The sequence below is a fragment of the Dromiciops gliroides genome, chromosome 2, assembly GCF_019393635.1.
Source record: "Dromiciops gliroides isolate mDroGli1 chromosome 2, mDroGli1.pri, whole genome shotgun sequence".
In the NCBI taxonomy this organism is placed as follows: domain Eukaryota; kingdom Metazoa; phylum Chordata; class Mammalia; order Microbiotheria; family Microbiotheriidae; genus Dromiciops; species Dromiciops gliroides.
This window is the reverse complement of record NC_057862.1, coordinates 361,103,694-361,128,868: the sequence shown is the minus strand read 5'-3', so window position 1 is coordinate 361,128,868 and position 25,175 is coordinate 361,103,694. Positions and strand designations below refer to the sequence as shown.

General features: G+C 47.4%; 1 protein-coding gene across 1 annotated transcript in view; it reads left to right on the top strand.

Annotated features, from left to right (window-relative positions):
* Positions 1-3,572: 3,572 nt before the first annotated feature.
* Positions 3,573-25,175, top strand: part of LOC122738890 (fer-1-like protein 4) — a 38,090-nt gene continuing 16,487 nt past the window's right edge. Inside the window, 36 exon segments of the mRNA XM_043980775.1 lie at positions 3,573-3,592; positions 3,710-3,771; positions 4,111-4,166; positions 4,374-4,462; positions 4,702-4,732; positions 4,734-4,805; positions 5,253-5,342; positions 5,800-5,927; positions 6,445-6,553; positions 6,728-6,845; positions 6,848-6,858; positions 7,007-7,089; positions 7,173-7,261; positions 7,539-7,574; positions 7,577-7,697; positions 8,031-8,049; positions 8,052-8,215; positions 8,373-8,502; positions 8,504-8,579; positions 9,206-9,504; positions 9,506-9,556; positions 10,559-10,667; positions 11,015-11,077; positions 11,080-11,227; positions 11,382-11,502; positions 11,648-11,748; positions 14,244-14,331; positions 14,475-14,591; positions 16,090-16,242; positions 16,378-16,531; positions 16,642-16,766; positions 20,382-20,516; positions 20,773-20,946; positions 22,245-22,361; positions 22,660-22,821; positions 23,249-23,420. Coding sequence (XP_043836710.1) covers positions 3,573-3,592; positions 3,710-3,771; positions 4,111-4,166; positions 4,374-4,462; positions 4,702-4,732; positions 4,734-4,805; positions 5,253-5,342; positions 5,800-5,927; positions 6,445-6,553; positions 6,728-6,845; positions 6,848-6,858; positions 7,007-7,089; positions 7,173-7,261; positions 7,539-7,574; positions 7,577-7,697; positions 8,031-8,049; positions 8,052-8,215; positions 8,373-8,502; positions 8,504-8,579; positions 9,206-9,504; positions 9,506-9,556; positions 10,559-10,667; positions 11,015-11,077; positions 11,080-11,227; positions 11,382-11,502; positions 11,648-11,748; positions 14,244-14,331; positions 14,475-14,591; positions 16,090-16,242; positions 16,378-16,531; positions 16,642-16,766; positions 20,382-20,516; positions 20,773-20,946; positions 22,245-22,361; positions 22,660-22,821; positions 23,249-23,420 — 3,793 coding nt within the window.

The window sequence follows — 25,175 nt, the reverse complement described above, 5'->3', positions numbered from 1 at the left end:
GAAGTTTGGTGAAAGGAAGGTTTGGGGAAGAAAGAAAATGAGTTCAATTTTGTACAGGCTGAATTAGATATCTCTGGGACATCTGGTTTGAAATATTCATAGGCAACTGGAGATATGGGACTGATGCCTCAAGGACAGAAACTGGAGCTGGATATAGAGAGCTGGAAGTTTCTGGATATAGGACAGCTCCAGTCTCTCTCCTGAGCTTCAGTCCCAATCTCCAGTTGCCTATTAGATATTTCAAACAGGATGTCCCAGAGGTAGTTTAATTCAGCATGTATTTTTTTTAAAAGCACTGGGGGATGGGGGCAGCTAGGTGGCACAGTGGGATAAAAGCACTGGCCCTGGATTCAGGAGGCCTGAGTTCAAAGCCAGCCTCAGACAGTTGACACTTACTATCTGTGTGACCCTGGGCAAGTCACTTAACCCTCATTGCCCTGCAAAAAAAAAAAAAAAAAGCACTGGGGATGCAAAGAAAGGCAAAGATAGTCCCCGCCCCATTGGGCTAATGGGAGAGATAATATGCAAACAACCATGTACAAACAGATATAATACAGGATAAATTGGAGTTAATCAGCATTGAGAAGGCCTTAGCATTTAAGGGATCAGAAAAAGCTTGTGAGAGAAGATTTTTGTTTTATTTTGTTTTGTTTTTTAGCTGAGCCTTGAAGGAAGCCTGGGAAGCCAGTGAGAGGATTCCAGGCATGGGGGACAATGAATGGAAATGCAGGAAGATGGAAGATAGAGTGTCTAGTTCCAGGAAAAACAGAGACCAGCATCACTGGTACATGGAGGGGACTAAGGTACAAGAAGTCTGGAAAGGTAGAAAGACATCAGGTTATAAAGCACTTTAGAATTCAAACAGAGGAATTTTATAAATGATCTTGGAGGTGATAGCTGCTGGAGTTTACAAAATGGGGATGTGCTGACATGGTCAGCCCTATAATTTAGGAAGATCAATTTGACAGCTGGGTAGGATATGTTTTAGAGTGGGGAGAGACTTGAAGCAGGGAGGACCAACCATCTAGGTTACAGCTAGATGGTGCAGTGGACTAAAAGGCACTGGCCCAGGATTCAGGAGGACTTGAGTTCAAATACAGCCTCAGACACTTGACACTTACTAGCTGTGTGATCTTGGGCAAGTCACTTCATTGACCTGCAAAAAAAAAATTGAGATAATAAACAATCTGTAGGAGCAGATGCCAAGATCTCTGTGTGCCATCATGCACCTGGTGTGTCCATATCATGGACCACACCTAGTGTAGTCTGATGTGGTGGGTTTAGGGGTAGAAGGCATAAAGAAAACACAAACAGCGTACAAATAACTGAAAAAAGAATGAATGAAAGGTGACCCACCTCTGCAATGGATGCTTATTGAATGGAATAGGAGCATGGTGCAGAGGTTAACTAGCATTTATATAGAACTTTAAGATTTGCAAGGGAAATAAAACAACTTTGAGGTATCACTTCACACCTATCCAGAGTGGCAAATAAAAAAGGAAAATATTGGGATGTTGCAGGGTATATGGGAAAGCTGGGACGCTAATCCACTATGGAGTTATGAAAAGATCCAACCATTCTGGAGGGCAATTTGGAGCTATGCCCAAAGGGTTATAGAACTGTGCATACCCTTTGATCAGCAATACCACTGATAGGTTTATATCCCAAAGACATCCCAAAAAAGAGAAAAGACCTTTTGGTACAAAAATATTTCTAGCAGCTCTTTTTGTGGTGGCTAAGAATTGGAAATCAAAGGAATGCCCATCAATTGGGGAATGGCTAAACAAGCTGTGGCATATGATGGTGATGGAATATTATTTTGTTATAAGAAATGGCAAGCAGGATGATTTCAGAAAGTTCTGGAAAGACTTGTATGAACTGATGTATAGTGAAGTGAGCAGAACCAGGAGAACATTATACACAGAGACAGTAATATTGATCCAAAACAATCCCAAAGGACTATTGATGAAACATACCATCCACCTTCAAAGAAAGGACTGATATTGATGGAAAACAGACTGAAGCATGGCTATTTTTTACTTTCTTTCATTTTTTTCCATCTTTTTCTTTTTTTGTTTCAGTGGGGCAATGGGTTTAAGTGACTTGCCCAGAGTCACACAGCTAGTAAGTGTCAAGTGTCTGAGGCCAGACCTGCACCCAGGTCCTCCTGAATCCAGGGCCAGTGCTTTAGCCACTGCGCCACCTAGCTGCCCCATTTTTTCTTTTATTCAGTTTTCTTGTACAAACTGACTAATATAGTAATATTTTACATAATCATATGTATATAACCCTTATCTGATTGCTTAATACCTCAGGGAGGGGGGGGATGGGGGGAAGGAGGGATAAAAAATTGGAACTCAAAACTACAAATAAAAATGCTTATTACTTTAAAAAAAAAAGATTTGATAGGGGGCAGCTCGATGGTACAGTGGATAGAGCCGAGGGCTTGGAGTCAGGAAAGACCTAATTCAATCCTGCCTCAGACATTTCCTAGCTGTGTGATCCTGGCAATGTCACTTAACCCTGTTTGTCTCAGTTTCCTTATCTGTAAAGTGAGCAGGAGAAGAAATAGCAAGCCACTGCAGTATCTCTGCCAGAGAAAACCCTAAGGCATTACAAAGAGTTGGACACAACTGACACAAGACAACAAATTAAAGTTTGCAAAGCTTGTGACAATTGAATTTGATCCTCATGATAACCCAAGGAGGTTGGTACTAACACTACCTTACCATTTTACAGATGAGGAAACTGAGTCTGAGAAGAGGTTAAGTGACTTTCCCAGGGTTACACAAATAGGACATATTTGAGGCTGGATTTGAACTTGGGTCTTCCTAGCTCTAGGGGCAGTGTCTTATCCACTGTGCCAAACTAGCTGCCTCTAGGGTTGAATTCTGCTCTGCTATTTATAATTGGTGTGACTTCAGGTAAGTTACTTTTCTTTCCTTGACCTCATTTTCTTCTTCTACAACATAAGGAGTTGGACCCCATGCTTTAAGGCCCCTTCTAGCTCTAAAGCATAGGACTCATTCAAGAAGTTTGTCTGGGATTTAGGAAGTCTGAGAGTACAGTGCTCATGCCCCATTAGCTCAGCAAGTGATATGTAGACGTCACTGCCCTTTCCCAGGCCTCTGGTTCCTCAGGTCAATCGAGAGAATTGTTCATGCCTTGGCTACTTCCCGGGGTGTTGTTGAGATTAGACAGATAGGGAATGAAAAAAGAGAGGAATGTAAATAAAGCTCTAGCCCAGTGTAGGTTGTTTTCAATAAGGGAATTTGGTGTTTTAATTGCTTCCTAGAGGAGCAAATGCTTAGGAAATTTCTCTCAGTGAGCAGCCTTTCTTCTCAACCCAGTATTGGTCATTGGTGACAGCCAGACACATCCAAGAAGACCAGGGTCCCAGACCCCCCTGGGCCAGACGTTTACTTGGCCTGGCTGAGGACCCTCCTTCTACCCTGTGTCCTTTATGAGTCCCTCTTCCTCAGTGGTCACAGGGTCCCAGTTGATTCCCCTTTACCACCTATGCTTGCTGACCACCAGCTCTGGGGCTGACTTTGTTTGCTTTAAGGGTAGGGATGGTTAACCTGCAGGGCGAGTCTGAATGAGTCAGAACTGGAGGGGCCAGGGAGGGAAGGAGGAGGGGGCCAAAGAGGAAGAGGAGACCTGGCCTGAGTAGAGGCAGGGATCCCTCATCATGGCCCTGGAGGTGAAGGGTGCAGAGGGTGACGGGGCTTCCTGGAACCCACGAAAGACAAGTGCAGCTCAGCTTCCGAGGTGAGACAAAGGTGGAGGGCTTAGGAAACCTACGCATGGGGCTGTGAAGTTGGCAGGCAGGGGCATATAAGGTCTCTCTTCCTCCCACCCAATTCCCCTGGTCCCTACCTTCTCCTAAATTCCACAGCTTCTGATCTTTGAGCATCCTTCTGTCCTCATACCTAACCTATACCCCTATCCCCCAGGCCAGATGTCCCCGGAATAGGGGGTGGGGGTGGGGGAAGAAGAGGATGGTGGGGTAAGAGGGGGGTGCTTAAGTAGGGGCAACTGGCAGAGAGGGAAAAGGGGGGAACAGACTCCGGAGAGTCCAGGAAGTCATTGATTTGAGTCATAATATAGGTTTTACCCAGAAAACCAGGAAAATTCATTGTGGCCATGAAGCTGATATTGATGAGGTCAGTAAAAGGAGATTGGTGTCAGTTCTGGGACTGGGTTTGTTGGGGAGAGAGTTCAAATCTGGAGGGGCTTAGTTCGGCTGTTAGGTGTGGGGGGTCTGTTCTGGATTGGGGGGGTCAGTTCTGCAGTTGGAGGTTAATCAGGGGTCAGGACTCACTCAGTCACTGGTCCTGGGGAAAGAGTGAGGCACCTTATTGTACTTTCAGTTTTTTCGGTGGCCGCATTATGGGACCTTGCTGGCTCAGGAGTTCCTGTCTGTACAGGTGGTCAACTGCAGCCGGATATTCAGCCCAAGGTGAGTTGGGGGCCTCAGAGGCAGTTGGGGCAGGGGAACAAAGAGATTAAGGAGACTGAGGGACTCAGGGACTGAGGGACTGAGTAGCCTAAGGCAGTTAAGAAAGAAAGACTGTGCTGTAAAGAGGACAGAAAGGGCTGGGAGGGCTGGGGGGACACGGTGGGGGGGGGAAGGGAGGGGGGAGCTAAGGAGCTGAAGGAGGCTGAGGCCAGGCACCGGCTCACCCAGGGCCTTGGCAGGATCCTGGGGACGCTGGTGATCTCCCTGCTAGCACTTGCAGAGTGTTGGGCATCTGGTTTGAAAGAGGCCCTGGTGGACCGGAAACCAGTGCTTGTCCCAGTAAGTGTCCCTCTGCCTCCGGCTGAGGCCAGGGGCTCCTCACTTTGGCTAGGGGCTGTGGTTTCTAGGGCTGGGAGGTAGAAGAGAGAAGAAATCTATCCTGCCACCCACAAGAGAACATTCCCATTCTCCCTATGACTCGGGGTGTCAGGATTGGGGCCCCTAGAGTCTCTGTTAATCCTAGGAGGCACCATATAAGAGCTAGGTCCTTGAGTTGGGAAAAATCTGAAATCAAATCCAGCCCCAGACACCAGCTCTGTGACCCTGGACAAGTCACTTAATCTAAATCTGCCTCAGTTTCTTCAACTGTAAAATGATGATAATAATAGTACCTACATCCCAGGGTGGTTGGGAGGATCAAAACAGGTATTTGTAAAGTGCTTAGAACAGTGCTTGGCACACAGTAGGCACTTAATGAGTATCCCTCCCTCCCCTCCCTTCCCTTCCCCAGATCCATGTAGAGTTAGATCTCAGATACCAGCCCCCAGATGGTGCTGCTGGAGCTTGGACTGAGGAGACTTTGTGTCTCACGCAGAGACAGGTATTCCTCCCTCACCCCATCCCTACCTGCAAACACTCCTTTCCCCTGGATCTGAAGCCCTTGATATTTCCAGAAACACTGGCAGGCAAGGGTGGTTGAAAGCAGATTATAGATCCTGCTTCTAGACTGTAGTGTTTGGCTCTAGACACTCCCAGGTTTTCTGTGTCTGGGTGGATGTGGACACCTGTTCTCAGTTTTCCTCTGTATCTCTCCTCTCACTAGCTCAGAGCTGACCATCCAGAACGTGGCTCCAGGAGCTGGAGTGAGTGAACAGGAATGGGGGGAGACCTAAAGCTGAGAGGAGGGGGAGGGGGATGGCCAACTATTGGGCCGCCCTATGTTAGTGTCCTCAGTCCCTCTTGATCCCCTAAATTTCCTTCAGTTCCCTCAGCCCCTCGGGCTGTGGGACAGGCACGTGTGATGAGAAATGACAAGTAACTGTGATCCCAGACCCCAGGAGTCAGGTGGGCTGGATCGCCCGGGCTGCGCATTGGGCCAAAGGTTGGCTCAAGGCCTGGGCCCACCGCAGGAAGAGGAAGATGAAGAGTGGGATCTGGAGGAAAGCCAGAGGAATGAAATCTCAGGGTTTGCTGGTTCAGCCCCATCAAAAGGGACTCCTGGGCAGGCACAGTGTTGAGTAGGACTAATGGGGGAGACAGAGTGGTCCCTGGACTAAAGTGGGGGGGGGTATGGTCCCCCTGGCCAGAGATAGTATCATACTAAAAGTAGGTGGATAGAAAGATAAGCCCTGCTAAGTGCCAACAAGTATGGGACCAGCAAAATAGGCAGACTTCCAGGAGCAGTGCTGTTTGAGTCTGATCTTTTTTTGTTTGTTTGTTTTGTGGGGCAATGGGGGCTAAGTGACTTGCCAGGGTCACACAGCTTGGTAAGTGTCAATGTCTGTGGCCAGATTTGAACTTCAGGTACTCCTGAATCCAGGGCTGGTGCTTTATCCACTGCGCACCTAGCCTGCCCCCTGTTTTGAGTTGATTCTTGAAGGGGTGAGTAGGATTTGCACTGATAGAGAGGAATTTGAGAGAGACTCAAAAGTAATTTCTCAGAAACCTAGGAGGGAAGGAGAAGACTCTGTACGGGTAGGAAGATGGGATCTCAGCCCTGCCAAGCTGCAATGACCCCTTGTTTTCTGCAGCCGAGCCAGGGGCATCTCTAGAAGAGACCCCCACCAGGTGCCCAAAGCCCAGGCCTTCCAGGTATGGGGAGGGTGGTAGAATTGGCAGGGGGAGGGGGAGGAGGGAGGGAACTTCCATAGCGGCCAGGACACCCACTCCCTCTTACACACAGCCCCAGATATCCCCTCAGACCCCAAGTCTCCCCAAGGGGGCAGGAGCAAAGCTCCAGCTGCCCTCTCTGGGCCCCTTCTACAGGTCGGTGTCACAGTTCTAGAGGCCCAGAAGCTGGTGGGAGTCAACATTAACCCTTATGTGGTCGTGAGGGTGGGAGAGCAGCGCCGGGAGACGGCCAAGCAGCGGGGGACTAACTGCCCTTCTTCAATGAGGTGTCTAGAGGAGGGATGGGAGACATGGGGAAGAACCAAATGAGTTGGACCGGGCAGTGGGAGATGGGGGGGCTAGGAATTTCTTTCTACAGGGAGGGGGCCTTAGACACCCCTCTTTCCCCTTTACTTTTTCCCCTCTCTTCCTCAGCATTTCTTATTCGAGTTCCACGAAACCAAGGAACGTCTGCATGAATTGCTGCTGGAGATCACGGTGATGAGGGCGAGGCTGGGGTGGTGGGGGATAGGCAGGACCAAGGGAGTCACCTTCTCCTGGGACTCACCCCCCCTTCCCATGCTTTCCCCCACACCCCCAGGTGTTTCCATTCCCAGACACTCCCCTTTCTGGCCACTCGGATAGGCACTTTCAGAATGGACCTGGGCATTGTTTGCGAACAGCCAGGTACTGAACTCCTCCCTTCCCACCACAGACCCCAGACATTAACTCCCAATCCTGGACTGTCTCCGGCTCTCCAGAGCCCCCCACCAATCCGACTTGACCCTGAACACTGCTCTCCTCCGTCCCTTTCTCTGAGACCCAAGCCTTCAATCCCTTCCAAAGAGCCCTGCCTAGCTTGGCCCCTCTCCCAGGTGACCTTGAACCTGACAGGGGCTGGGACGAACCAGGAGCTCTCTCTCTTGATGCTCCCTTTGGGCTGATACCCCGTTTCCCCCACAGATTGGTCACTTTTCCCAGAAATGGGCTGTACTCCATGATCCCAGGACACCCACGCTGGAACCAAGGGCTGTGTCAAAGTTACCCTAACTGTGACAGCTCGGGGAGAGCTGACCCGGCCCCTACCTCCATCTCCACCAGGCCACAGTCCAGATATTAAAAGTAAGTGGGGCAGCTAGGTGGCTCAGTGATGGAGCGCCGGCCCTGAATTCAGGAGGACCTGAATTCAAATCCAGCCTCAGACACTTGACTTACTAGCTGTGTGACCCTGGGCACTTAATCCCCATTGCCCAGCAAAAAAAAAAAAAAAAAGAAAGAAAGAAAAAAGAAAAAGAAAAGTAAGGGCAAGACCTGGATAGAGGGTATGGGTGGCGGATGGAGGCAGGGCCTGAGAGGGGCTGGGGCTGAAGCAGAATTAGATTTGGGGACTTAGGGTCTTAGGCAGCTGTGACTTGCCCTGCTTCCTTCTTCCATGCCCTTCCTTGTGCCTCCCACCTAGGAACCTGCTGCTGCCCAGGGGGGTTTCCCAGCTGATCGGCAGTGGGCACGTCTCAGTGTCCGCCTATACCGGGCTAAGGGTCTCCCTGCTCTCAGCTCCGGACTCCTGGGTGGTTTAGTCCGTGTTGTTCGAGACCAGCGAGTCTTAGTGGATCCTTACATTAGGGTATCCTTCTTGGGGCAAGAGTGAGCCTATTTCCATTCTGACACCCCCTTCTTCCCCCATCCTCTCAGAGGCTTGAAGGCAGCTAGGTGCAAACCTTGGTGCCTTCTTCTTGTGTCCGACCACTGCTCTGCCTTAGCCCCGACTCTGTATTCTCCTTGCCCATATGCCCCATGCCAGTCACCGAATACAATTTCAGGGGGAGACCTCGGTGCAGAGTGAGACCACAGATCCTGAGTGGAATGAGCAGCTAAACTTTGTGGAACTGTTCCCACCTCTCACCTCCCGGATCCGCCTGCAGCTGATGGATGGATGCTCAGATGGGAGATGTGCCCATTGCCACCCATGTCCTGGATCTCAGGCAGATCTCCCACCCAGGCCGTGCTGGTGAGTCCCCTACTTCCAGCCATTCTCCTTGTCCCACAAATGGCCCCATGGCTCCAGAAACATTAATAGGTTCATGGATTTAGAGTTCAAAGGGACCTTAGAGATCATCAAATCCAACCCCCTCATTTAGAGATGAGGAAGTGAGATCCCCAAAAGTTAAGTGACTTGTTCATGATCACACAGCCAGTAAATTTTTTGAGGTGGGATTTGAACCCAGGCTTTCCAGACTCCACGTCATGTATTCTGTCCAATATACAATATACCACATTATCATACTCCGACCCTCCCACCTCGGGACACTGGGAGGTTCTTGATTGAGCCCCTGCTCTCCCTTCTAGCCCTGAAAACACTTTCCAGACTTGTTGTTGGGTTTTTTGTTGTTTTGTTTTGTTTTTTGGTGAGGCAATTGGGGTTAAGCGACTTGCCCAGGGTTACACAGCTAGTAAGTATTAAATGTCTGAGGTCAGATTTGAACTCAGGTCCTCCTGAATCCAGGGCCGATGCTCTATCCACTCTGCATCTAGCTGCCCCCAGACTTGTTTTCCAGAAGTGTGTCCCTCAGCCTTCTTGGGATGGCAGCACTTGAATGCACACTGATTGGCATCCCCCTGCCCCTCTCTCCACAGTGGGGTTTAAGCCTACCTTTGGTCCTACCTGGGTTCCTCTCTATGGTTCTCCCCCAACTGGGGGACTTTGGGATAGTCTGCATGGCCTCAACAGTGGCCAAGGCCGAGGTGTCTGGTTTCGGGGTCGCCTGCTGCTAGCTGTGGGACTAGAGATGTTTGGGGGTGGGGCCCGGTCTGAGCCCCGCCAAGTCCCCAAAGGCTCCAGGATAACCCAGATCACCAGGAAGAAGAAGGGCCGAAAAGATCAGGGCCCAGCCAAGGAACCTGAGCAGCCAAATGTAACCCAAGATGGGCCAGAGCTTACCTAATACTGTGGGAGTAGAAGTGGAAGAACTGTATCCGCTGCCTGAGGTAGGGGCCCAAAACAGTGGTCTCTTGGGCTAGGGGCTGAGAATGGGGCTCTTCCTTTCCTACCTGCCCCTGGAAATTTCACCACTTGGACAATGTAATCTTTGATAGGGCTAATAATAGCTAGTATTTATATAGCATTTAAGGTTTGTTGTAGTTGTTCAGTCATTTCATATGTATCCAACTCTTCATGACCCCATTTGGGGTTTTCTTGGCAAAGATATTAGAGTGGTTTGCCATTTCCTTCTCAAGCTCATTTTACAAATGAGGAAACTGAGACAGAGTTAAGTGATTTGCTCAGGGTCACACAGCTAGAAGTATTTGGGGCTGGGATTTGAACTCAGGTCTTCCTGACTCCAGGCCTGGCACTCTATTCACTGTTCCACCTAGCTGCCCTGTTTTAAAGTTGCTTTACAATTATTATCTCTTTTTTCCCCCTCACAACAACCTAGGGAAGTAGGTACTATTATTATCCCCATTTTTTTTACAAATGAGGAAACTGAGGCAGATAGAGGGTAAAAGAGAGCTAGTAAATATCCAGGGTCACTCAGCTAGTTAAATGTCTGAAAGTAGATTTGAACTCTTGTCGGGTGCTCTATCCGCTGTGGCCATCTAGCTGTCTCTTTAAGAAAGAGTATTTTAAAATGCAGATTGTCCTAAGGGAAGGCAACACCATCACTGTAAATAAGTTAGTTCATTAAATGTGGGATTACAGAGCTGGAAGGGACCTCAGAGGTCATTTACAGATGAGGAAACTAAAGCCAGAGGTTAAGTGACTTACCAAGGTCATGCAGACTGTAAAGTGGCAGAGAAATGGGGTTTAAATGGGGCCTCTGGTTTTAAATCTGGCCATCTTGCCAGTGTCTCATGCTGCCTTTTGGTAGCCTCTGTCTGAGGCTCTGAGCCTGAGGGAGCAGGAGTTTTGAAGCTTGCCATTACGTGACTGGGGTGGCAGTGTCAGGGGTGGTTCCACTTCTACTGTATTGTCTTCTTCCCATTCCCCAGCAAGCCCTGGCTGCCTGTGAGGATTTCCTGCTCTTTGCTGTCCTCTTTGAGGCCACTATGATTGACCCTTCTGTGGGCCCTCAGCCCATCAGCTTTGAGATCTCCATCGGTATAGTATCTGCCAGCACGCGCTGCCCGTGCTGCCTCCTCTAAGTCACTGGAGGGTGGAATCGAAGTCCCGGTGGATCTGAGCCATGGTCATTATGGAGTTGTTTGATGGTCACTGGAGGGGGAGCAGAGCCGTGGGCGCTATGGGATCTGGGCTATGATCATTATAGGGTTGTTTGATGGTCACTGGAGGGGGGGCAGAGCCGTGGGCACTATGGGATCTGGGCTATGGTCAGTGGTGGGGGGCAGGGGGATCTGGGACGTGACTGCTCTGGGACTTTGAGTCATGCTCACTAGTGGTTGTGTGACGGTCACTGAGGCTTCTGAACTGTGATCATTCTGGGGCAGGAAGTGCTGGCCGTCAGGAGGAATTGCTGAGCCGCAGATCACAGGGCAGAGAAATTGAGGCTGGAGCAGAACAGATGCTCAGACCAGGGAGACCCAGCCTCTGCTAGAACTAGACCCAGAGCCTGATATTGGACCAGGGCCAGAGGGGCAGGGAGAACCTGGGGAGACCATGGGAACTCCAGGCCAACAGCCAGAGCCCATGGAGGGCGATGGGTAGGTCTGCTGCACTGGGGCAGGGGGTAGTGGGTTCTGGCAAGGCAAGTGGGATCTGCAGACGGCCGCTTGCCATGCTAGGGGTGGGGGAGAGAGCAAAGGAGTGGTACGAATGCTACAATAACAAGAGTCACTCACCTCTGCATTCCTCCAGGCCCTATCTTTGCCTGCCCCTACCACATGAGAAGCCATGTATTCATGTCTGGAGTCGCTGGGAAGACCATACTTGGCGTCTTCAAAGCAGCAATTGCATCAAGAAAGTAGCTGAGAGGCTGGTGAGGGACAGAGCCATGTGGGGAGGTGACGTGCGGGAGACAGGGCCCTGGAGAAGGGAGCCATGAAGGAGGGAGGGAGCCGGGCCTTGGAGAGGAGGGGGCTCACCTGGTGTCCAGGTCTCCCTTTTTCCACCCTGTTCCACAGGATCAGGGGCTGCAGGAGACAGAGAGGCTGCTGAGGAGGCCAGGACCAGCGGCCTGGGTACGGCTGCGGCAGGCCCTGGAGGAACTGGTGGCTGGGAGCAGGTGAGATGGCTCCAGGGTTCTGGGCCCAAACTGGGCAAAGGCTTGTCCCAAGGTCTGTGGCTCAGCAGGCCTGAAACACCTCAGGGCATTTCTCTGCCTTCCTTCCTCCAGGATGATTGGTCATAGTTTGTTACCAGCTACACTGGCTTTGTTCCAGGTGTTTCCTCCCACTGAGTCCAACCAAAGGATCGCAGGGCCATATCAATTAGTCAACAGACCTACTAGATTAAGCACCTAGTAGATTCTATGGGGAAACTAGGACAAAAGTCAAACAGTCCCTGACCTCCAGAAGCCTATTATGGAAATATCTAGAGTAGCAGCTCCCAAACTTTTTGGTCTCCAGGTCCATTTATACTCTTAAAAATTACTGAGGGGGACAACAAGGTAGCGCAGTGGATAAAGCACGGGCCCTGGATTCAGGAGGACCTGAGATCAAATCTGACCTCAGATGCTTGACACTCACTAGTTGTGTGACCCTGGACAAGTCACTCATTGTCCCACAAAAAAAAAATTTTTTTAATTTAATTTAAAAAATATATTTTAAAATTACTGAAAGGGGAAGCTAGGTGGCGCAGTGGATAGAGCACCGGCCCTGGAGTCAGGAGTACCTGAGTTCAAATCCAGCCTCAGACACTTAACACTTACTAGCTGTGTGACCCTGGGCAAGTCACTTAACCCCAATTGCCTCACTTAAAAAAAAAAATTACTGAGAAACCCTTCCCGAGAGCTTTTGGTTTATGTGGGTTTATCTATCAATATGGACCGTATTCAAAATTAAAACATCTTAATAATTCTTAGGAAAAGAGTTTTGACCTTGTAGACTACCTGGAAGGTCTCTGGGACCACACTTTGAGAACCAGAGATCTAGAGATCACCATCCCACCTCCTCATTTTACAAGTGAGGAAACAGGCCAAGAGAGATAAGTGGACTTGCTCCAGGTCACACAGGTAGTAGTAAGCATCCGAGGTGGAATTTGAACCCAGGTCCTCTGAATCTAGGGGCAGTTAGGTGATACAGTGGATAGAGTGGTAGGCCTGGAGTCAAGAAGACCTGAATCCAAATCAAACCTCAGACAACATTTTTTTTTTTTGGCAGGGCAATGAGGGTTAAGTGACTTGCCCAGGGTCACACAGCTAGTAAGTGTCAAGTGTCTGAGGCCAGATTTGAACTCAGGTCCTCCTGAATCCAGGGCCCATGCTTTATCCACTGCGTCACCTAGCTGCCCCCTAGACAACTTAAAATATATATATATATTTATTTATTTTAATTTTCCTCAATTACATGTAAAGATATTTTTGAGTTCCAAATTTTTCTCCCACCCTCCCCTCCCACCCCATCCTAAAGCAGTAAGCAATTTGATGTAAGTTATGCATTACAATCATCAGACAATGTACAGAGCTTGATCTCCTCCTTCTACTCTGGAGAGTAGCCTCATGCTAGGAAAGAATCTGTAGATTCCTTGATGAAATGAAATTAGAGGAATGAAAGAGGTCATATCATGCCCCATTCCATAATTGAACTGACCCAATGTTAGAGTTCAGGGGCTGCTAGGTGGTGTAGTGGATAGAGCGCTGAGCCTAGAGTCAGGAAGACAAGAGGTCAAATCTGGCCTCAGACACCTACTAGCTGTGTGACCCTGGGAAAGTCACTTGACCCTGTTTGCCTCAGTTTACTCATCTGTAAAATGAGCTGGAGAAGGAAATGGCAAACTACTGTGGCATCTTTGACAAGAAAACCCCAAATGGTGTCTCGAAGAATTGGACAGGACTATAAACAGCTGAACAATAAACAATGTTATAGTTCAGTTCTTCCCTTTTTTCCCCTTCAGGGATCATTTGGACCTTTTCCAAAACAGGATTAACAGAAAGACTTTCTTTTGGGGGGGGTGGGGTGAGGCAATTGGGGTTAAGTGACTTGCCCAGGGTCACCCAGCTAGTATGTGTCAAGGGTCTGAGGCTGGATTTGAACTCAGGTCCTCTTGACTCCAAGGCCAGTGTTCTATCCACTGTACCACCTAGCTACCCCCAGAAAGACATTTTAAAATTATAGGATGCAAAGGCTTATAGGACTTGGACTTATTTCGTTTTGCTTAAAATCCCTCCTCAAGACTTCTGTTACTTCCCTTACTTCTTAGCCTTATAACTCTTCTTATAATTTCTGTATTCTCCCTGACCTTTTCCCACAAACTCCCATAACCGCCCTGATCTCTTCTCATAATTCTTGTGACCTCCATCATATCTCTTCTTGTTTTGTTATTTTGTTTTGTTTTTGCTGGGCAATGGGGGTTAAGTGACTTGCCCAGGGTTACACAGCTAGTAAGTGTCAAGTGTCTGAGGCTGGATTTGAACTCAGGTACTCCTGAATCCAGGGCCATCATATCTCTTCTAATAACCACTAACCTGGTCACCCTTACCTCTCTCCACGAACCTCTGTGATTCCCTCTCCTTATAATCTCTGTGACCTCAATGACTTACCCCATGCCCCCCATCCTCAGGCAGTACTGTCGGGGAGTCGAGCGAAGGACGATGACTCGTCCCAATGCCCTGGATCGGAGCCGCAGGAAGCTCCTGACTCACAGCATGGTAGGTAGAAAGGTGAGGGGAAGGCATGGGAAATGGGGGGTGACCTCCCTCGAGCTGTCACTTAGCTGACCTTCACCTCAGCACACAGTATCCTCCTGACCACAGCCCAGAGCCTATCCTCAGCCCTGTCCTCTCTCACTCAGGCTGTAGCTGCCCGGCAGGGCCTGCGCCTCCTTGGAGGTCTGAGGCCCAGCACCGTGGAACAGAAGGTGATAAAAGCCAAGAAGATCCTAGCCAGGCTGTATTTCCTCTTCCAGGAGGTAACAAGAGTCTACTTTTGGGCCAAACCTTTTCCTGAGCATTATAACTACAACAACAATAGTAATAGCAATTTTTCTATTGCATTTTATGGTTTATAGAGTGCTCATAAAAACCCAGTAAAGGAGGTCATACAAATGTTATTTAACCCTTTTTTACAGATGAGAAAAACCAAGATGTAGAGAGGGGAAGTAACTTAGCCAGGGTTGTAATACTAGTGAGTGACAGAGAGATAACTGGTGCTTTAACACAGGTCTCCTGACTCTCTCCCCAGGCTCTTCCTTCCTCCCTCCCTTCCTCCTTCCTTCCCTCTTTCCTTCCTCCTCTTCTTTCCTTCCTTTCCTCTTTCCTTCTTTCCTTTCTTTCCTCCATCTTTCCCTCTTTCCTTCCCTCCATCATTCCTCCCTCCCTCCCTCCCTTCCTGCCTTCCTTCCTTCCTTTCTCTCTTCCTTTATTTCTTTTTCTTTCTTTCTCTTCCTTCCTTCCTTCTATCCTTCCTTTCTCACTTCCTTTATTTCTTTTTTCTTTCTCTCTCTTCTTTTTTCTTTCTTTCCCTTCCTTTCTTCCTTCCTTTCTGCCTCTCTCCTTCCTTCTACCTCTCTTTTTTATCTCTCTTTCCCTTATGTCTATTGAATTTTCTTCCTTTTTCAATGAAAAAACATTGATTTTCTCTCTTCCCTCCCTCTCCCTCCCCCATCTCTCCCTCTGAAATTTGGTGGGGGGAAATAAAAAGAAAACTTTTATAACAAAGATGTATAATCAAGCAAAACAAATTCCCACATAGGTCACACTCAAACACATGGCTCTCACTTTGTATCTTGAGTCCATCCCTCCACACTAGGAGGTGGGTAGCGTTCTTCTGCTTCATCTGCGATGCTTAGGAACCATGGTTGGTTATCTCACTGATCAGAGTTGCTAAGTCTTTCAAAGTTGTTTGCTTTACAATGCTATTGTCTTTGTAGAAATTGTCCTCCTGGTTCTGCTCCCTTCACTTTATTTGTTCATACAAGCCTTTCCAGGTTTTTCTGAAACTATAGCCTTCATCATGCCTTACAGCATCTGAACTCAGATTCTCCTGACTCGAAGGCCGGTGCTTCATCCACTGTGCCACCTAGCTGCCCCTCACCTTTTGTCTTTGTAACCTTAGAGTTCAGTGGAATGCCTGGCACATAGCGTTTGCTTAATAGATGCTTGTTATTTGATTAAGCATGAGGAATCCATTGTGTTCACATACCAGAATTTATTCAGTCATCCATCAGTTTACTGATGCCTCCTTAATTTCCAGTTTTTTGAAGAGCTTCTTTGAATATCTTTGTACATATGGAGGCTTTTGGTAGATATGGATCCTATGGTTAGTTTCACGACTTTTGGAGCACACTATGCTCCAAATCGCTTTCAGGGATCTTTCTACTACTGCATCTCTTTGGGGTGTCATTCCTCACCATCTCTGGCCTGTAGAGCATCACCTTCACCATCCCACAGTCTCCTAACTCTTTCTAGCCCCAGCCACCTCTCCCAGATGTGTTGGTCTGGATGTTCAGTGGGCGTCGACGTGTGGCCCTTGCTCGGATCCCTGCACAAGATGTGTTATTCTCTGTGGTGGAAGAAGAGCGTGGACGGGACTGTGGGAGGATCCAGAGTCTGCTGCTCACTGTGAGGGGCCTGGGTATAGGGCTAGCCTGGGGGGGGCTGGGGGAGAGGAGTGGGTGGGTGGACTGTGGTAATCACAGGGCCAGTCCAGAAGGCAGTAGATGTATTTCACTGAGCTATGCTTCCCTCATACTCCAGGTACCTGGATCTCCTCCTGGTGAGGTCTGTGCCAAGCTGGAGATGCTCCTATGGCTGGGCCAGGGCAAACATGCCAAGGCCTGTACCCAGGAGCTTCCCCCAGAGTTGCTACCCCAGCCCGTGGGAGGGCTGCCTCACACCTTACACCGAGATGGTAAACTTACACTCAGAGATGGGGGTGGTGATGGGAGATCCAGAGACAGCCCCGAGGATCAGGGTGTTGGTTATGTGACAAACAAGGCTTCCTTCCCATCTCCACCCTAGACTTCAGCTACTTTCAGCTCCGAGCTCACCTCTACCAAGCAAGGGGGGTCCTTGCTGCCGATGACAGTGGCCTCTCTGATCCCTTTGCCCATGTCCTTATCTCAACCCAGTGCCAGTCCACACAGGTAAGGGCAGCCCTGCCCCGTCCCCCAGACCTTAAAGAGTTGCAATAGGATAATGAGATTGATTCTTCTGCTGAATGGGATTGAAACTAGTGGGTTGGCCTAAAACTGGATCTTCGGGGTCAGGACTAGGTCCATTTGGGGGGATGGGAAGTATGGCAGGCCCCGGGCTCTTGAGGAAGTTCCCTGTATTCTGAGGTGAATGGGGAAGGGATCAGGCTTGGGGCACGAGAAGCAGGGCCAGGGTATCTCAATTAACAGGCATCTATTAAGCAACCACTATGCCAGGCACTCCACTGGACTCTAAGGTGACAAAGACAAAAGGAGAAATAGTCCTTGCCCCTGAAGACCTAACACTTTAGCTGAGGAAAACAACATGTTGTATATATTCTATTCTATTCTCTATGTGTGATGTTTATAAATATCCATTAGTTTTAAAAATTCATTAAAATAGATAAAAATATTAACTAATTGCTAACATTTACTAACAGAGAGGATAGAGAAGAGAGAGACAGAGAGAAGGAAGAGAGAAAAGAGACAGAGAAGACAAGAAAGAGAAAGAGATGAATGAATAGCTAGGTAGATAGACGGAGGGTTATTTGAATGGATGGATATTTAGATAGATGGATCCGTAGATAGATGAATGTATAGATGGATGGACAGATGGATAGATAGAGAGAAGTTTGAATAGATAGAGATTTAGATAGAAGCTTGAATAGATAGATAAGAGGTATAGATAGAAGTTTGAATAGATAGACAGACAGATGGATGGATGGATAGATAGATGATGAATAGGGAGGGAGGTAGGTGGGTAAGTAGATAGAAATTTGAATAGATAGACAGAGGGATAGATAGATAGATAGATAGATAGATAGATAGATAGATAGATAGATAGATAGATGGATGAATAGAAAGGTAGGTAGGTGGGTAGGTAGATAGAAATTTGAATAGATAGACAGAGGTTTGGATAGAGAGATAGAGAATTTATTAAGCACTTTCCATTTGGCAAGCACTGTTCTAAGTTCTGAGGATACAAATAGGCTAAATGTACAGTCACTGTCTTCAAGGAGCTCACATTCTAACATGGGAAGAAGATGCATAAAAAGAGGACTAGAAAGAGGAATAGGAGGAGGACATGGGCGAAGAGTGGGGAGCAGGGCCAGGAGTGAAATGAGTTCCCATGGCTCCTTTTTTTAAAAATTAAATTAAATTTTTTTGGTGAGGCAATTGGGATTAAGTGACTTGCCCAGGGTCACACAGCTAGTAAGTGTTAAGGGTCTGAGGCCGGATTTGAACTCAGGTCCTCCTGACTCCAGGGCCTGTGCTCTATCCACTGAGCCACATAGCTGCCCCTCCCATGGCTCTTGAAAGCCTGGGCTGGTGGGCTGAACCAAAGACTCACCAAGCAGAGAAGGCTGCAGGGTGAGGGCACCTCTAAGGTGAAAAAGATGCTGCTGAGGAAGTGGGAAAGTTTGGGGAGTCAGAATCAGAGCTGGGAGAGAAGTGAACTCGCTCTCTGAAAAGCTCTCTCTCAAACCATTTCCGAGTTCTTTCCACTGTCCTGAACTTTGGTTTAACCTTAGGCCATAATCCATGTGACTTTGGGCAATCCCCTTAACCTCTTTGGGTCTCCAGTCACTCATCTGTAAAATGAAGGGCCTCTGAGGCCCCTCCTAATGCTGTCTGTTATTCTAACATCTTGAGATCATGACAGGGAGAGAGTTTTGGCCTTGGAATCAGAAAACATAGGTTCATCCATGGGCTCCAACACTTCCTAGTTGTATGACTGCAGGCCAAGCAAGGCCTTTCTCCAAGTCTGAGTTTCCTTAACTATAAAACAGGGGAACCAGTATTTGTGTTATCTTCATTGCATTATCCCACAGGGCTGTTGTGAAAGTATAACTGCCAATCTCAAAACACCAGAGAGATAGGAACTCTTACCCTGTGCTTTGCAGGCTTCCTAGAACTTGTGATTTAAGTGACTTCTTTCTTTTTTTTTTTTACATATAAGGTATTTTTTTTTACATATAAGGTATTTTATTTTTTCTGTTACATGTAAAGATAGTTCTCAACTTTTGTTTATACAAGCTTTACAATTTCAAATTTTTCTCCCTCCCTCCCCTCCCTCCCCCCTCCCCTAGATAATCCCTAGGTAATCTGATATAGGTTATATCTATATATCTATATACATATACATATATCTATACACATATATATACACATAATAACATTAATCCTATTTCTGCATTAGTCCTGTTATAAGAGAAAAAATCAGAGCAATGATGAAAAAACCTCAAAATAGAACAAAAAACAACAGCACTAAAAACAAAAGAAATAGTATGGTTCATTCAGCATCTATACTCCACAGTTCTTTTTTTTTTTTCCTTGGATTTGGAACTCTTCTGTACCATTGCATTGGTGAGAAGAATATAGTCCATCACAGTAGATCAATACTCAAGTGACTTCTTTCTTAAAGGATTCCCCCCCTCCCATAACATTTTAAATGATTTTTTAAAAAAATCTTTAATTTCGAAGGCAGCTAGGTAGCACAGTGGATATAAAACACCAGCCCTAGATTCAGGAGGACCTGAGCTCAAATCCATCCTCAGACACTTGACAAGAGACCCTGGGCAAGTCACTTAACCCTCATTGCCCTGAAAAAAAATCTTTCATTCCTCCATCACCTACATTTCCCAATGTACTCCTCCAGTCTTTCCTTCCCAGAGAGCCAATACTTATCTATCAATCAATCAACCAACAAACATTTATTAAAGCAATTGTGGGGCAGCTAGGTGGCCAGTGAGTTCAAATCCATCCTCAGACACTTGACACTAGATGTGTGACCCTGGGTAAGTCACTTAACCCTCATTGCCCCACAAAAAACAAAACAAAACCAAAAAAAAGCAATTATGCTAAGTTTTGAAGATACAAAGAAAAAAAAAGCAAAAACAGTCCCTCCCCTCAGAGAGCTTACATTCTAATTCTAACATGTAGACCTGTACTTATAAGATAAATACAGAGGGAATAGAAGGTAGAATAAAGAACAAAAAATGTATTGTGTGTGTGTGTGAGTATATGAATATATACGTTGGGGAAGGGGATGGGAAGCAGTTCAGCAAAACTAATTTAAACATTAAAAAAGTCTGACACTGTGTGTAGTGTTCATACCCATAGTTCCCTACTTCCCAATGAAGCAGAAGGAAGGATACCTTTACATTTCATCATTTCTCTTCTTTGGGGCCAAGCTTGGTTATTATAATTTTGCATAATTTCCCCCATAGCTTCCCCTCACATAGATTTTTTTTTTTAGTGAGGCAATTGGGGTTAAGTGACTTGCCCAGGGTCACACAGCTAGTAAGTGTTAAGGGTCTGAATCCAGATTTGGACTCAGGTCCTCCTGAATCCAGGACCAGTGCTTTATCCACTGTGCCACCTAGCTGCCCCCCCTCCCCCATAGCTTTTAAAACATATTTGAAAACCACCAAATTACTAAACAGAGATCCACCCTCCAGGTGAGGCTCTGACTGTTCTTTCCACCTCCTGCTGTTGCTTTTGGTCCACCCTGTGCTCTGTCATCCCTCCCTTCTCTCTCTGCCCTCTGGATCTCTCTACCACCAGGTCCTGGAGCAGACTCTGAGCCCACTGTGGGATGAGCTTCTGGTGTTTGAGCAGCTGATTATAGATGGATGGAGAGAGCAGCTTCCCACTGAGCCACCCCTGGTCACCATCAATGTCTTTGATCACAACAAGTTTGTGAGTATGTGTGTGTACGTGTGTCAAAGTGTGTGTACATGCCTATAAATGTGTCTCTCTGGGACTTGGCTCAGCCCAGCCCAGTTGCTACTGCAGCCATTGCCATCCATGTTGCTGGCTCAGTTGCTGGTGCTTCCCCTGCCTTCCTAGGTCCCTGGTCCCTCCCACCTCCTGTTCTGTGTCAGGACCCCTACCTCTAGGTCCTCCCTCACCAGACCTCCATCCCCTCCTCCAAGCCTGGATATTCTTCCCATAGGGTCCTCCTGTATTCCTGGGCCGGGCTCTGGCAGCTCCTCAGGTAAAGCTGATTGAAGAGCCCTACCGAGGCCCCGAGCTACAATTCTTCCCCCTGATTAAGGGTCTCCAGGCCGCAGGGGAGCTCATTGCCACCTTTGAGCTCATTGAGCTGGATTACAGCGGCAGGCTTGAGGTAAGACCGGGGTCCTCAGACACAGGCTTGTCTCCCCTCCTTTTCCCCACTCTCTAGAAGGACTTGCCTGATTCAATTTAACAATTTATGTTTTTGGTTTAGTGGTTTGTTTGTTTTTTTGGTGGGGCACTGAGGATTAAGTGACTTGCCCAGGGTCACACAGCTAGTAAGTGTCAAGTGTCTGAGGCTGGATTTGAACTCAGGTCCTCCTGAATCCAGGGCCGGTGCTTTATGCACTGCACCATCTAGCTGCCCCCCAATTTAACAATTTAAAAGCTCCAGTTATTTAGATGGCGCAGTGGATAAAGCACCGGCCCTGGATTCAGGAGGACCTGAGTTCAAATCCGGCCTCAGACACTTAACACTTACTAGCTGTGTGACCCTGGGCAAGTCACTTAACCCCAATTGCCTCACCAAAAAAAAAAAATTAAAAAAAAAGTTCCAGTTGTCAAAGAATTAATTCATTACTCTGAATTTTCTTGTACCAATGTACACAAGAAGAGACCAGGACCATGGACAGGCAAGCAGCTTCTCCAAGGCAGCCTTGTTAGGATATTCACAAAGGTTTAGTTTGTGAGACATAGTGACCAAATCACAACTAGACCATTCTAGGAACAAATACTGCTAGGTGAGGAGTTTTCCATTGTTCTGCCCATGGAGAGCATTCTTTTCTAGGGGAACACATTTTCCTATAGTTGTTTGTTTGTTTTTTGTGAGGCAATTGGGGTTAAGTGACTTGCCCAGGGTCACACAGCTAGTAATTGTTAAATGTCTGAGGTCAATTTGAACTCAGATCCTCCTGACTCCAGGGCCGGTGCTCTATTCACTGCACTACCTAGCTGCCCCCTATAGTTTCTTTATGTTAACAAACCTTTTCTACCCAAAAACCTTTGCAGTGATCCCAAGCTCTCCAGAAGCCAACAAAATAAGAAAAACCTCGGGTTTTTTACTCTATTTTGCATTCTGTGCTCTGTCCATCCCAGAGAAGGAGGAAAAATGTATTTAAGACAAGATCCCTGTCCTCATGGAGCTTATCAGGGGCATGAGACACTAGCCCAGGTAACCATGAAATATAGTATTTCATGAGAAGATGAGAGAGGAGCAGAGAAAAGGGAAATCCAAGGCAGAAAGGCTTTTGTGCCAAGAATACAACTCCAAGGACACACACACACACACTCCCTCACTCCCACTCCCAGAGCTCACATGCTTTGACTGTGTCCTCCTAGACACGACTCCCAAGTAACTCATTCCCTGCTTAATCCCTACCATATATCATTGACCCTCTGCCCCTTCTTTAGCCCTCAGTGCCAGAAGATGTAGAGCCCCAGGACCTGGAATTTCTGCGTGACCCCACTTCTGGACGCCTCCACCTACCTCCAGGGGTACGACCGCTGCTCAAGGAGTTCCGAATCGAGGTATGTGGGATCCTATAGCCCAAGCTCTACCAGCCTCCTGTCCTGGGGCACCTCTCCCAGAGTCCGTATATCTCCAAATCTCCAAACCCCATTAGCTGACCCCTTGTTACCAGTTTCCCCCTCTCATAGCTCCCCTAGAATTAAGCCCTCTTTTCCTCTTCATGGTACTATATCTTGTTTCCTCCCCACCTCAACCTCTCTTTCTCTCTCTCTCTCTCTCTCTCTCTCTCTCTCTCTCTCTCTCTCTCTCACACACACACACACACACACACACACACACACACACACACACACACAGGTGCTGTTCTGGGGTCTTCGAGGGCTGGGTCGGGTACACCTATTTGTGGTAGAGCAGCCACAGGTCGTGCTGGAGATCGGGGGTCAACGTGTGGAGTCTGAGATTCTGGCTAGTTACCGAGAGAACCCCAACTTCACAGAACTGGTCAAACAAATGACTGTGGTAAGAGGCCATGGGAAGGGTGGGAGGCATCCTTTTTTTTAGGGTTCTTGGAATTCTTCTCCCTGCAACTGCCCTAGAAAACCCCCTGAGGTATAGGAGGTCTGATTGGGCTCATAGTCTTTGGTCTGTTTTGGGGCACTGATTCATAAACCCCCAGAATCTGTTGGGAACCTACTTAAAGTTGGTCCGTCCAGTCCCCTTCTTGATTTAGGATCCCTCAGGCCCTCTGAATTCATAACCCACCCTGGGACCCAGGCCTGCCCTTGGGTAGATTACCAGAAATGTCTTCTTTTTCTGTCATCCCTTCTCTCAGCCTCCAACCTCACAACACAAACACACACCCTGAGCAGACTCAAGGGATTCCCTGAGTCCCAGTGGGCCCTCTAACTCCTTGTGACTTTCCATCCCCCTTCCTTACTTCATCCAGGAGCTCCCAGAGCAGCCGTATCTGCAGCCCCCACTCAGTATCCTTGTGGTCGAGCGCCGGGCCTTTGGCCGCACCATTCTTGTGGGCTCCCACATCGTCCCCCATGTCCTTCAGTTTGCTCTCCAGGAGCCCACAGAGCCCTCTGAAGAGGAAGGGGACAGGGGACTCCAAGGTGAGTGACCTTTACCCCCACAGAGCCCATGACAAGGCTGGCCAGGCCAGACTTGCCTGTTATTTGGGGCCCAATTCCAGCCCTACTCTGAAAGGTTGGTGCTGCTGCCTTTGCTTCTTTGGGCTTTATCCTACTGCTCTTCCTTCAAAACCCTGTAGACCCTGGGGGTGCTTACCCCCTCAAGAATATTTTCCTAATGTCTTCCCAGGCTCAGCCTCCTTCTTTCTTCCTTTCTTCAACCTGGCCACCATTAGGGCCCAAGCTGTGTCTTCCTTCCTTCCTTCCTTCCTTCCTTCCTTCCTTCCTTCCTTCCTTCCTTCCTTCCTTCCTTCCTTCCTTCCTTCCCTCCTTCCCTCTCTCCCTCCTTCCTTTTTTCTTCCTTCCTTCCTTCTTTTTTTTTTTTTTTGCAGGGCAATGAGGGTTAAGTGACTTGCCCAGGGTCACACAGCTAGCAAGTGTCAAGTGTCTGAGGTCGAATTTGAACTCAGGTCCTCCTGAATCCAGGGCTGGTGCTTTATCCACTGAGCCACCTAGCTGCCCACCTTTCTTTCTTTCTTTCTTTCTTTCTTTCTTTCTTTCTTTCTTTCTTTCTTTCTTTCTTTCTTTCTTTCTTTCTTTCTTTCTTTCTTCCTTTCTTTCTTCCTTCCTTCCTTCCTTTCTTTCTTTCTTTCTTTCTTTCTTTCTTTCTTTCTTTCTTTCTTTCTTTCTTTCTTTCTTTCTTTCTTTCTTTCTTCTTTCTTGTTACAGGATCATAGTGTCACAAATTTAAAGCTGAAAGCTTCTACTATGAAAAGCATCAATCAAATATAGAGAATAACAGAAACTCAGAGCTGGAAGGCTAGAATAGCCATCTAGTCCAACTCGTATATGTTATCTACAACATTTTCTACAAGTGGCCATTCAACTTCACTTAAAGACCTCCCAAATGTTGGGGAATTTTCTCACCCTTTTGAAAGAGGCAATCCTATATGATGGAGGAGGTTAACAGATAGCCTATCAATAGTAGCTAAAATAGTACCTAAAAGGGATTAACAGAAAAACCTAAGGGCAGCTAGGTGGCACAGTGGATAAAGCACTGGCCCTGGATTCAGGAGAACCTTAGTTCAAATCCAGTCTCAGACACTTGACACTTATTAGCTGTGTGATCCTGGGCAAGTCACTTAACCCTCATTGCCCTGCAAAAAAAAGAAAAGAAAAGAAAAGAAAAACAGAAAAACCTGACTCAAGCTCTGATTTAGATCTGAGCTCCAAGAGGGATACGGACCCCAGCTCCCAAAAGGGATTAATAGATAACTAAAAGACTTGGACCTTCATTAATACAAGTCAGGGCCTAGGTTCTCGTTACCCACATTAATCAGCACCCATAACAAGAACATAAAGAGGCAGGTCATAGGGACCTTAACTATAACAATGATACACTGACAGGGTATAGAAATTCTAACTGATAAATGAAAATATTTTGAAACTAGGCATGGTAATGAAAAGGTGACATGCATAGAAAAGGCCAAATTTGTCCCCAGATTCACCTTATGATGTGTAATCCCCAAAACACACCTCCACGGAAAAAGGTACCCACCTCAGGGGTTGACCCAAGCCCCCAGGAACTCCAAATTAAGATAAGCCCTCCCCTGTACCTCCCTAAAGTGGAGATTATTATAATGAGACTGATAATCAATTTATCCACATTATAAATATAATTCTTTCCTTTCCTATTCGAGAGATACTTTTCCACTTTTCTGGTTCTCTCCCTGTGTT